The 13,631-nt window shown below is 40.4% G+C and overlaps 1 protein-coding gene across 8 annotated transcripts in view; it reads left to right on the plus strand.

The window, feature by feature from the left end:
• ezh2 (enhancer of zeste 2 polycomb repressive complex 2 subunit) overlaps positions 1–13,631 on the plus strand; it is a 92,912-nt gene that overhangs the window by 3,988 nt on the left and 75,293 nt on the right. For all 8 annotated transcript variants that reach the window (XM_008112908.3, XM_016994442.2, XM_016994438.2 and 5 more), the window contains exon 2: positions 13,045–13,168. In XM_008112908.3, the coding sequence (XP_008111115.1) occupies positions 13,052–13,168 (117 nt within the window). In that variant the 5' untranslated portion in view covers positions 13,045–13,051. The remainder of the gene's footprint in view (positions 1–13,044; positions 13,169–13,631) is intronic.

Consider the following 13,631-nt stretch of genomic DNA (forward strand, 5'->3'; position numbering starts at 1 on the left):
GTATGCCATGGTTTTTTGGTTAGTAGATGACCTTTGTGGCTTTAAAAATCCCTGAGCATCATGGGTATCTGCAGAGTGTTGGATTTCTTCAACCTCCTTTGTCCACCAGATGTTCTTGAGTCCTCTGCTCCTACTTTGGACCTCAGCTTTTGCACTACCATAGATCTTTGTCTTAGCAGCGCAGTTGGTGTCTCTGCCATGTTTGGAAGGCTTTCCTTTTTTTTAATCAATTAACTGTTGGATCTCTTTGTCATTTTCGTCAAACCAGTCTTGATGTTTCTTAGTTCGATATCTAATGGTTTCTTCGCAGGCTGTGATGATGGAGGTCTTCAGTTTGTTCCAATGTTCCTCAACATTTTCAGGGTCTTCTATGGGTAGATGATCCTTGAGTGTTGTTTGTAGAAGGGCTCGTTTGGAAGATTCCTGAAGGGCTTAGGTGTTCATTTTGCGCCTTTTTTTTCTTCCTTGGAGTCTGCGTTTGGGAGCGATCTTGATAGCCATCATGGATAGGATTAACCTGTGGTCTGTCCAGCAGTCATCAACACCTCTCATGGCTCTTGTGAGAAGCACGTCTCTGGCAGGTGTAATTACAAAGTCTAAGAGGTGCCAGTGCTTTGACTGGGGGTGCTTCCATTATGTCTTGAGCTTGTTTTCAGGCAGAAGAGCATGTTGGTGATGACATGGTTGTGTTCTGAGCATTTGGTGAGAAGCAGAATGCCATTCGAGTTGCTGTTTCCAACCCTGTCTTTTCCTATGCTTCCCGGCCACAGGTTGAAATCTTGTCTGACACTTGCTTTAAAATCCCCCAGGAGGATGATTTTGTCCTCCTTAGGTATTTCTGATAGGACAGAATCCAGCTAACAGTAAACTTTTGCGTTGATGTCTTTATCAACATCAACATAGGCACTTATTATGGTTGACTGTTGCTTTATGGCAAAGTTAACTCGGAGGGTTGAAAGTAGTTTGTTAATGCCAATGGGTGCTTCAGTCAGGTGCTTCACTAGGTTATTTCTGATAGCAAAGTCAGCTACGTGTATTCTTCGTTCTTCTTCAGGTGACCTTCCAGAAGAAGGTGTAGCCTCCCTTTTCTTCAGCTGTCACTGCTCTCCGGGTCTCCTGAAGTGCTGCTATGTCAATGTCAAAGCATCCCAGCTCCCTTGCAATGATAGCAGTCCTGCGTTCTGGGCGTTCACTGCCAGTGTTGTCCAGCAGTGACCATACGTTCCATGTTCCAAAGTTCATTTTTCTTTTTTGTCCACAAGGTAGTGACCCCTCTGGACGAGGCAGTCCAGTCAGGGATAAGAGACGCAGACTATTTTTTAAAAAATAAATTTATTGGAGTTTACTTTTTCACACCTACATTTTACAAATAATAAAAAAACCCTAAAAAAACCCAAAGAAACAAAAAAAAAAGAGAGAAAAGAGAATAAAGGAAAAATCCAAAAACCAGACAAACAAACAAATAAACAAACAACACCCCACACCATGTGCTCATGTATTTTCTTGACTTCCATCTAATGAATGGTGTTTTCGTTTCATCGAGAGGCAGACTATTTTTAGGGCACCTTTTCTAGCCTCTTCCTCATGTGGGGTGAGCAAAGCGGATCCTAAAAAGGGCTGCTCAGTCATGGATACAGCTGCTGGACTACTTAACTGCCTCAGACCTTGAGGTAGAACGACTGAATCCATATCCACCACCCATGTGCCAGTCTGTGACTAGGGGCTTCCAGATTTCACAGTCCTGCCCCCGTCGCCACTCATTGATCGACATAGGACTTTTGTTGGTTTGTTTTTATTTTAATTTTAATTCATTTTAAAATTTCCTATAATAAATTGCTGAGAACCCATCTGGTTCTGGATTTATTTACTTTTGTTTTAGTGATTTAGTGTAATTGGGATATTCATATCACCTTTTTGTTCATTTGTCAGTTTTAGAAGTTTCTTCGTCAAATAATGGTTAACCATTTCATGTTGAATCTGATTTCTCTTACACAATTTTGAGTGAAATTTGTGTAAAATCTTCAATATTGTTTCATTATCTGTAATTAAATTCTCTTTGTCTTTGTTGGGTTGTTGTTGGTTTTCCGGGCTGTATGGCCATGTTCCAGAAGCATTCTCTCCTGACGTTACACACACATCTATGGCAGGCATCCTTAGAGGTTGTGAAATGCAGTAGAGTCTCACTTATCCAAGCCTCGCTTATCCAACGTTCTGGATTATCCAATGCATTTTTGTTGTCAGTGTTTTCAATATATCATGATATTTTGGTGCTAAATTTGTAAATACAGTAATTACTACATAGCATTACTGCGTAATGAACTACTTTTTCTGTCCAATTTGTTGTATAACATGATGTTTCGGTGCTTAATTTGTAAAATCATAACCTAATTTGATGTTTAATAGGCTTTTCCTTAATCCCACCTTATTATCCAACATATTCGCTTATCCAACATTCTGCCGGCCCATTTATGTTGGATTAGTGAGACTCTATTGTATATTGGAAAAAACTAAGCAAGGAAGGTTTATATATTTGTGGAAGCTCCAGGGTGGGAGAAGAAACTCTTATATGTTGGAGGCCAGTGTGGATGTTGTAATTAATCACCTTGATTAGCATTGATGGCCTTGCCAGATTCATTTCCTGGCTTCTTTCTGTCTGGGGGAATTTCTTGTTCACAGGTGTTAGCTGCCCCTGATTGATTCATGTCTGGAATTCCTCTGTTTTCAGATTGTTGTTCCTTATTTACTGTTCTGATTTTAGAGTTTTTTTTAATGCTGGTAGCCAGATTTTGTTTATTTTCATGGTTTCCCCCTTTCTGTTGAAATTGTTCACATGTTGTGGATTTCAATGGCTTTCTCTATGTAGTCTAACGTGATAAATGTTAGAGTGGTCCAGCATTTCTGTGTTCTCAGATAATATGCTGTGTCCAGGTTGGCTCATCAAATGCTCTGTTACGGCTGACTTCTCTGGTTGAATCAGTCTGCAGTGCCTTTCATATTCCTTGATTCGTATTTGGGCAATGCTGTGTTTGGTGGTCCCTATGTAGACTTGTCCACAGCTGCATGGTATACGGTAGACTCCTGTAGAGGTGAGCGGATCCCTCTTGTCCCTCTGGGTGGATCTTGGTCTTTGCTCTCGAAGGCCATGAAAGCCTTCGACAAATCTCTTTGTCTCTTTTTTTGGTATTATTAATTTCTCTTCTTTTTCTTTCTTAGTTTATATGTTAAGCATTTACTAATTTTGTTAGCTGATTCAAAAATTCTCAAATTCAATTAGTTCTTTTCAATTTCTTGTTGACTTCTGATGTTAACATTGACATTTGTGTCTGTAGGGTTTTTGAATTGTTTTCAGTTCTTGTTATTTTATCCTTTCTGTAATCTTCTCATAGTGTTTTTTCTTTTTTATTTCTGCTTTCTGTTGAATAAAGAAGCCTCACATTACTGTTCTATTTGCATCCCACAAAGCTTTAATTTCTGGTCCTTTATTCAAATTATCTTCAAAGTACTCTTTAAGTCTTTACACTATTTCCTCGCTCCATAATAATGTTCATTTAACGTCCAGTTTTATTGAGTTCTTTCGCCTTTCAATTGTAATGTGATTGAGTTATGATCAGAGTAGATTATTGGATAGTTATATCTTTTAAGTCTTGTGGCTAGCATTTTTTAAACTAGTTGCATGTCAATTCTTGACAGGATTTATGACTCTCAGAAAAAATTATATTCTAAGGGAATTCCATACTTAGTTTTTCAAGCATCTTCTAAACCTAGATTGCCCATCATAAAAAAACTTTTCAGAAATTTTCCTAGTTTTCTTTGATTAATTTATCTGATTTTCTATCTAGTATTGGTGAAGTTACTCCATTCCAGTCCCTCATAATTATCAAGTGTCTAGAATATATCTTGTTAATTTCTCAAAAAGTCCCAATGCAATGTCTTATTTTTCCAGTCAGTGTGTATACTCTTATCACTATTTTTTTTCTCCTTTCTGGATTTGTAATTCCACAAATCTTTGTGGATTTTCAAACATTTTTTTCTGAGTTTATGGAAGCATTAATGTATGGAACCACCCCTTTATTTTTCTCTTTTAGGACTGCAAAGTATTCCTTTCCCATTTTAGGATAATGTAACATTCTTATATCTGTCTTTTTATACAAGCCTCCTGCAAACAAGTTACATCATGCTTATCCTTATTCAAGCGATGAAAGATCCTTCTTCTTTTTCGTGAACTGTTAAAATCTTTGCTATTCCAGGTGATACATTTCAGTTCAGGGAGTTTATATTACCTTAGTTTATCTTTGTCTCTTTATTTTCTCTCTCACTTATTAAGTCTTTGTCCCTTTGTCTTCCCTTTTCTCTGATCTTACATTTTCTTTTCTTGCTTCTGTTGATTTATCTAGTTCAAATTCTTTTTGTAAAATTCCTTGACCTTTGTCATTAAATCTAGTATATTATAACATTGTATTGTTGGTTACTAAAATTAAGAAAAACTCACATTGAAAGTGAAACAGCGCAAATATATCTTGAGGAGAATTGTGGTACATTTTCCAAATAACTCAAAATATACAAAATAAAGAGAAAGAGAACATGGCCATACAGTTTGGAAAACTCACAGCAACCCTGAAAGAGAGATATCTCCTCCTCCTCCTCCGGGTCTGTTATATATTCCCATTGTTAGAGAATTATCATTTGAAGGAAAGTTCAACATAACTAAATCTCCTACCTCAAAGGACTTCCCTGTGTTGTTTACGTGTTCTTTGTTTATTTTATTTTCTGGAAATCAACTTCGATTGAAGCTTTGTTCCCAAGGCGGAGCAGCCTTGTTGCCATTTAAATATAGTGTGACTTGTTGCTTTTCCAAGGTCCCCTTCCAACTGTTAGTATACTAAAAAATAGTACACTGAACCTGTTTCTGGGGTTCAAGCTGGTGCACTACACTTCCCCTATATCAGGGGAAGATTTCCTGCTGTTTAACAGTTGTTTTACAGCAGCCACCCCGTTTTGCTTTCTGTCCACAGAATACTGTGAGGGCAGGTCTTCATTTCTCCACATCTTGATTGGATTGATTATCATATGCAACTTTATTTACATCATACTATGTCTGAGCGATTTTGACAGCATCAGTCAACCATTAGTTTGCTGATCTGGAATGATCATTTGTGTAGTGGGAAGTTAACTAATCAAATATTGTGTGATAAGTATTAACCCTTCCACAGGACAACAAAGTAGAAGGGCTCCCAGTACGGTTCTGATGCTTTTGGATAAATTGCTTTTGTGTGTGATGGAATCTGACAGAGTCAGGGACTGAATAGCCAAGAAAAGGTGTACTAGGAGAAAATAATTTGCCAAGCAGTATTTGTAAAAACAAAATTATTTGTAAATATGTAGTTAATTGTTTGTTTGAAGACATTTACGTCACTATTAGTAATATTTTAGTTCATTTTGTTAGATTTATTGAAAGAAATTTTAAAAATAAAGATCTTGGAGCAGTGTACTCCTAGAATGTAAATACTTTTTATCAATCCCTGAGGGATATTTAAATGTAGTGGTTATGTCTTTGCTTGGGGTGTTTCTTTCTTATACCACAGTAGAATGTGGGGTCCTTGACATGAAGACCTAAAAAGATATTTGTTTATTTATTTATTTATTTATTTCATAATTTGTATCCCGCCTTTCTCATCCTAAAAAGGGGACTCAGGGTGGTTTTACGGCAGGCAACAATTTGATGCCGATACATATAAATATGAAATAAACAGATAGAATTATAGCCATACAATTAAACAGTAATTAAAACATCAATTAAAATCACGCAATTCAGATCATAGTCTGAGGATTGTCCAATTGTCAATTCCATTAATCCATTATTATTGCACTGTTTACTGATTGAATTCTTGGTCCCACGGCCATGTCCTAAGTTTTTTTCCTGAAAGACAGGAGGGAGGGGGCTGATCTGATTTTATTGGGGAGGGGGTTCCATAGACGAGGGGCCACCACTGAGAAGGCCCTGTCTCTCATCTTCACCAATCAGGCTTGCAAAGGTGGTGGGACCGAGAGCAGGGCCTCCCCTGATGATCTTAACTTCTGACGTGGGTCATAGCGGGATATACGTTCGGACAAGTAAGCTTGGTTAGAACCATTTAGGGCTTTATAGGCTAAAGCCAGCACTTTGAATTGTGCTTGGTAGCCAGTGGAGCTGGCATAACAGGGAGGTTGTGTGCTCCCTGTACGCCACTCCGGTGAGCAATCTGGTTGCCACTTGTTGAAGCAATTGAAGCTTCTGAACAGTATCTAAAGTCAACTCCACATAGAGCGTGTTGCAGTATTCTGTTTGGGATGTAATGAGCATGGACCACCATGGCCAAGTCTGACTTCCCAAGGTACAGGTGCAACTGGCACACAAGTTTTAATTGGGCAAAAGCTCCCCTAGGTACGGCCGAGACCTGTGGTTCCAGGCTCAGCGAAGACCCCAGGATCACCCCCAAGCTGCGAACCTGAACCTTCAGGGGGAGTGTAACCCCATCCAGCACAGGCTGTAACTCTATACCCTGTTCGGCCTTATGACTGACTAGGAGGACCTCTGTCTTGTCTGGATTCAATTTCAATTTGTTTGCCCTCATCCAGATTGTCACAGTTGCCAAACACCGGTTCAGGACCTGAACAGCCTCCTTAGCAGGTGGAAAGGAGTAATAGAGTCGAACGTCATCTGCGTACAACTGGCATCAAACTCCAAAACTCTGGATGATCTCTCCCAGTGGCTTCATGTATATGTTGAACAGCATGAGGGACAATACTGAGCCCTTTCGGGACCCCATAAGACAATGCTTGCTGGGCCAAGCAGGTGTCCTCCAGCAACACCTTCTGGGAACGGTCCTCCAGAAAGGACCGGAGCCACTGTAAAACAGTACCTCCAAGCCTCATTCCTGCGAGGCGTCCCAGAAGGTTACCGTGTTCTAAGGTATCGAAGGCTGCTGAGAAGGCCAGTAATTGTTTACCCAACAGACTAAAATATTAAAGATAGAATTAGATTCTTATAAAGAAGTTGTTTATAACTTCACATCCAATTCAGTAGTAGCCCCAATTCTCAGTTTAGAGAATTTTTGAATCCTACCTTCTTAAATGCTACAAGTCCATACAAATTGTGACCTAACCAGATTTACCTAGAAGAAAGCATATTTAGTTTTCAACTTTGAGAGTGCATCCTAAACACACATTACATACGTGCATGGACATTACTTGGAAGTAAACATTTATAATTACAGTACAACCACTTTATCCACAGATGTGATATCCAAAATTTCACTTCCCAAAAACATTCTCCTTCAGAAATGTTTATTGGGTCTCAAGGTCCTCCAGTGTGATTCTATGGGATGCATCTAACCCAAGTACAGTAAAAATATATAGTTCATTATTACTGACAGTTTCAGATATCTGTGGGAGGTCTTGGAATGTATTCCCTATGAGTATGGGAATTGCATGATAAATGTGGTTAAGATCAAGTTATAAAAGTGATTGGATGGCAGGTTTCATAAGTAAACAGTTAAGAAAGATGAAGCCAAATATCAAATTGTGGCTTCTTATAAAAGTATTCAATCAATTAATCATCAAGTGTGTTAAAAGTTAATTTTGTTTATAAAATTCAAATTAGTAGCATTTTAAATTTGGAAACTTCATATTTTACTTGCAGTATGAAATAAAAGAGAGGTTGTGATTTGTAAAAGATTGGTTCTAGATAAATAAAAGTACCATATATCTATCTACCTTGTTTTAAAGATTTAACTAATGATTTTAAATAGCTGTAGCATTTTCTAAAGAGGAAGCTGTTTTAGGCCTGCCAAAATAACATTCCATGACAGTGTAAAAACTAATAGGTTTCTAATAATCTATTACCCATTATTACAAGGAAGCTAGCATAACAGTTGTATTTTAACACACAGAACTGTTATTTAGAAATCCTGTTCTTACATTTGAACTTACCGGTAGTCTAGGAAGTATGCATAAGATTGTGATCTAAGGGTAGCTGAGTTAAAAATATAGAGGAGGTGTTTTCTGTTGACAATGGGATAACCACATTTGCCTGTAGAGAGGAGGAAAAGCCTCACTGTGCGCTTATGCCTATCCCTTTACTGTAGGTGGAAACAGCTAAGCCTTTCCTGGTTTCCTTGGAGGTGGGTTAACCCATTCCCAAAGGACATTCTTTGCTCCTGTCTTACCACTGCTGAATGCTGAATGAGAGATCTTTCTTAGTCATAGCTTCATTGACATATTCTGGGTGTCCAACCCACATGAGGTTAGGTTTGGAGCCAACCAGACATAGTAACAGAACAGAGGTGGGGCTGGCTGAAGGACCTGGTGTCCCAATACGCCACATGTTTCCTTCTCCTGTTGGTCAATTCTGCCATTAAAGAGGAGACCATCAAAACTGGATGTGATGAGATGGCTGGGGCTGGGTAGTCAGACTATTCATATTTCTTTCCCATTGCTTGTCAAATAGCCCTTCTCTAGGTTGAAGGGGGTGGCAATAAAGAAGCAGGGTATTGGGAAAGGGGCGTCTCATTTCAGGGCTTTTGCCTTGCAGGACCTGTGTTGTACACAGGCCTCTGTGAGAGACATAGCTGGAGCCTGCAAGTTAGTTGCTCAGGTAGGGCAAGGAACAGGAGGAGCTTTTGGGGGGCTCCCTCCCTGGAAATAGCATAATTGATTAGCCTCCTTTATCATGGGATTTCAGGAGGATGACCTACTTCTAGATCAGGCCAGCACAACTTGGCAGTAGTAAAGGGCCAATATTAAAGCACTTTGAACTTCCATGGGCTTGAACTTCCATTTGAACTTCTTGCCTCTCCCTCAGTGCTTAATCTTGATTCTTCATGTGACTACCAGTTTTCCCTGCCCCCCTCTCTTTTCCTTTTTGCACCCATCACAGAATAAGCAGGCAACTGTCTAAGGGCCGGATAAGGCAACTGTAACTACCGTATTTTTCGCTTTATAGGACGCACCTGATAAGACGCAGATCGCCAGGAAGGGAGAATGGGGCGATCTGTGCCGTTCGCACGCGCGGACGGCACAGATCGCCCCATTCTCCCTTCCTGGCGATCTGCATGCAGGAGGGGAGAATGGGGCGATTTGTGCCGTTCGCACGCGCGGACGACACAGATCGCCCCATTCTCCCTTCCTGGCGATCTGCATGCAGGAAGGGAGAATGGGGCGATCTGTGCCGTTCGCACGCGCGGACGGCACAGATCACCCCATTCTCCCTTCCTGGCGATCTGCGTGCAGGAAGGGAGAATGGGGCGATCTGTGCCGTGCGCACGCGCGGACGGCACAGATCGCCCCAGTCTCCCTTCCTGGACGCAGATTGCGTTTATAAGACACACTGACTTTTTCCCTCTATTTTGGAGGGAAAAAAGTGCGTCTTATAAAGCGAAAAATACGGTATATGGTACTTATTGTATGTTGTAAGCCATTTTAAATCGCAGTTTTAAATAGGTTATTACTTGCACTTTTTTAAGAATTCAAATGAATACTTCTGATTAAGGGTCTACAAACTCTTTTGGAACAAACTTCTTTCAGTTTCAAAGGTACCATAAGATTTATTTGTTATTTTATAATTTTTGTGTCTTCATGTAGTTTACAACTTATGGCAACCCTAAAGCTATCCCATTATGGGGTTTCCATGGCAAGATTTGTTTGGAAAGGTTTCCTTTGGCTTCCCCTGTGGCTGAAAGAATCCTGGTCGAACACCCTGTCTTTTCATAATGAAAATAGCAGTAACAAATAAGAGGAGGAGAGATTGTGCATTTCAAACAGTGATGGCCTTTCCTTTTCTGTACATATGCATTTATCTGCCATACCTTGTGGCCACAATAAGCCAAAGAGCCACCACAGCATTGCAAAGCCTTGTCCTAACATGTGACTGCCTTCAGCCTGTGGGGGTTGTGACTTGCTTTCTGACTCTCTGGATTGTCGCAAAAGCTGTTGTCATGGTAATTACACAGCCACCCTATCCAGGCTGGGTTGGTTCTTTGGCTGAGCTGAAGTAGAAGTAGGACTGGTGGAAGTGTCTGGGTTGAAGCCCCCTTGGCCTCTTGTCCTGCCAACTATGTCTTGAACCGGCATTTGAGGATGGAAAGTAGTGGCAGGAGCCACTGCCACCACCACTTCATTCTTAGGGGAAGGCACCAAGGGGCAGGTGAGGAGGGGGTGCTTCATTCATCTCCCATTTAGGCATCAGGGATGGGTGGTTTTTGCTGGAGGCCACTGGAAACATCTCGAAATATGGCTCCTTGCCTGCCCAGGTCTCGTAGGGAAGCTATGCAGCTGCAACAACAGCAGCTTTTCAACATTCTAGGATGAATCTGAAAGCAAGTCACAGGTGGAAAAACAGACTTGCATGATGGCATTGTTAAAGACCATACTTCCTGGACTCTTATTTCTTTTGTGACAGAGGGCTGTTTCCGTGCAAGGAGAGGGAGCAGGGAAGGTATTAATGTTTTCCACAGCAACTGTAGATAATATATAGATTTTGCTGTGCTGATGCAAATTAGTTCCTGAAATTCAGGGCACATTTACACTGACCAATTAAGTCAATTTCAAAATGTGGGCCACTGGAAAACTTTTTGTGGGTTACATGTGGTCCATGGGCTGCATCTTGTACAAGCGTCTTCTAGATGGAGACTATAGAGAAGAGGATTTGGAAACTTACTCTGATTTGGAGAAAGATGGTTTGTCCTCCAGTGAGGAGTGGAAAGCCTCTTCCCAACCTTCCTCAGTCTGACTCAGGAGATGTATGCAGTTGATGCATCAGTAATGGTTTCTTCTTTGGTACATATATGCGGAGAATTGGGAGGATTTTCTGAAGTTTATTGAGGACAGGAAGGCAGAGACAGACCTTAAGACTCATGAGGCTATCATAGCACTCCTGGCATTAATTTTCAACTTCATACTGTTTAAAGCAGTCCTTTGGTGAATGAAGTAATTGATCAAAGTCATTCCTCAGGTCAAGGTTAGGAAAGGGATCAGCAAGTTGTTGACCTTTTCCACTTACACCAGTGGTTCCCAAGCTTTGGTCCTCCAGGTGTTTTGGACTTTAGCTCCCATAGTTCCTAACAGCTAGAAAACTGGCTGGGATTTCTGGGAGTTGAAGTCCAAAACAAGTGGAGGACCCATGTTTGGGAACCACTGACCTGCACAGTGAAAGCCAGCCTTGATGCCATGAAGCTCAGTGTGGGAGTGCAGGTTGCAACCATTTCTGTGAGACTTCAGATGTGGTTGAAGGGCTGGAATGTGGATTCTAAGGTGAAGAAAAATGTCACCTTTTCTACATATTTGGGCACCAAAGATATGCTTATGTGGTATGCTGAAACTCATGTAAAAATATGAAACTCATATTTTAATTGTTCTTTCACACCAAAGGTGCGAAGTTAGAAGGAGGTACATGGTATTACCTTCCACAGTGTTCCAAAAAAGATACAGTAGTGTAATGAATGATTATAAATGCATATGAGTGTCTTTCCAATCACAAGATTGGTGTGCAGATTTCAATCCTACCTTTACAAACACTCACAAAATCACAGTGCTCTCTTCTCTTAGACTGGAATGGGGATCTGTGAACCACTAGCTGTTACTGGATTGCATGTCGCAGAAGCCTCTGCTAGCATATTCAGTAGAGAGAGATTGATGTGTTGCGGCATGTTAGTGTGTCAGCTGTAGTCTGTAGGTGTGTTGCGTGAAAGTACTCATAAATGACAAATGTCTTGGAAATGTATGTTATTATCTTACAAATCATATTTTTAAAAATATAAGTGAAAGATTTGTATGAGATATGTTGTGTTCCCTTGAATTGTATTATTACAATTAATGTATCTGTCTTACATAGTTAATGATGATTGCGGAGGATGAAGGTTCTTGAGCTAGAGGCTCAGACAATAACAGAAGATACTATGGCTTTCCATGGTGATGTTATCACCTAGATTTTGAAGAAAGTAGTCAGTCATTTTCTGTATTCTTAGTTTTCATAATATATTTCTTAAGAAGGCTTGTGATCATACATAATTCCAATACCTTCAGGGTGAGAAAGGTGGCATATGAATGTAGCAAATAAATGTAGCAAATTGTTTCAGTTGGGAAAAATATTAGTGTACAGTTGCTGTATTTTTGTAGTATTTTGTGTGAACTTCACATAATGATTTCCTTCGATGTAGAATAGGATAATAGGAAGCCCCCGGTGGCGCAGCATATTAAACCGCTGAGCTGCTGAACTTGCTGACCGAAAGGTTGGCGGTTCAAATCTGGGGAGCAGGTGAGTTCCAACTGTTAACCCCAGCTTCTGCCAACCTAGCAGTTCGAAAACATGCAAATGTGAGTAGATCAATAGGTACCGCTCCGGTGGGAAGGTAATGGCGCTCCATGCAGTCATGATTGCCACATGACCTTGGAGGTGTCTATGGACAACGCTGGCACTTCGGTTTAGAAATAGAGATGAGCACCAATCCCCAGAGTTGGACATGACTAGACTTAATGTCAGGAATACCTTTACCTAGAATAGGAAGAAGATAAATAGAAGGATTTCTGTGTTTTATGCTTACTATCTAGAGATGGAGCCAGAGTTTGTGCAGAGCTTTTTCTTGAACATATACTGATGGTTACTATTCTTGTTGCTAGCTGTCATCCTGTCATCAGCCTGCTTAGATCTTGCAAACTCCAAGCTGTGCTTCTTTGATTTAACCTGTTCATTTGCGTTGCAGTTTCCCCTTCTTTTTTGCAGTCTTCCACTTTGCCAAGGATTATTGTCTTTTTAGTGAGTCATTTGAATTTCCTGTGTGGGAAAATGACACTGTAATCATGGGTAAATGCAGACACACATTGGTTTAAATGCAGTACCAATTCCAAATAGATTAGATACAGTGAATAAGTTGTCATATGACAGATCAGCACTTAATGTAAACCCAGTTGATTTAAGAAAAATTTAGACAATTACTTTCTTTTCTAGTATGGCGTTTTAGTCAGACAAAGCTTAATGTATTTGATCATATATCCAGGTTCTTTTTCTTTCAGGATAATCATGGGTCAAACTGGAAAGAAATCTGAGAAGGGACCAATTTGCTGGCGAAAACGTGTAAAATCAGAATATATGCGACTGAGACAGCTCAAGAGATTCAGAAGAGCAGATGAAGTAAAGGTAACTACAAAAATTGATCCCAATAATAAGACAGTAAGATAATTCCTGTTTAATATGAATTCGTTTCAGATAGATGTTTAAGTTAAATTTTGTGTAGTGGTTTTGTCATCATCATAGGGTACCACTTGTGCCAAGTATGATCGTCTTCTAGTCCTGGTGGTGGATTAGAACAGTTGAACCCATATCCACTGCCTATGGGCCGGTCTGTAGTAGGGGCTCCCAGATTTCACAGTCCTGCCCCTGTCGCCACTTGCTGATCGCTATGAGAGTTTTGTTGGTTTTTGTTGCTTGGAAGACATTCATTTTTTGTGTGGGGATTGGGGCACAATGGCATGGATACCATGATGATTGGTGGCATCTTATCTGTTGCAGCCTTCTGCCCTCACAGCCGTTCACTTAGTGGCCACCGAAATAGCGGTTGGTGATAGTGGGGGAGGCTCTTAGCAGATGCTGCAGTGGACAC

This window comes from Anolis carolinensis, chromosome 6, assembly GCF_035594765.1.
Source record: "Anolis carolinensis isolate JA03-04 chromosome 6, rAnoCar3.1.pri, whole genome shotgun sequence".
Classification (NCBI taxonomy): domain Eukaryota; kingdom Metazoa; phylum Chordata; class Lepidosauria; order Squamata; family Dactyloidae; genus Anolis; species Anolis carolinensis.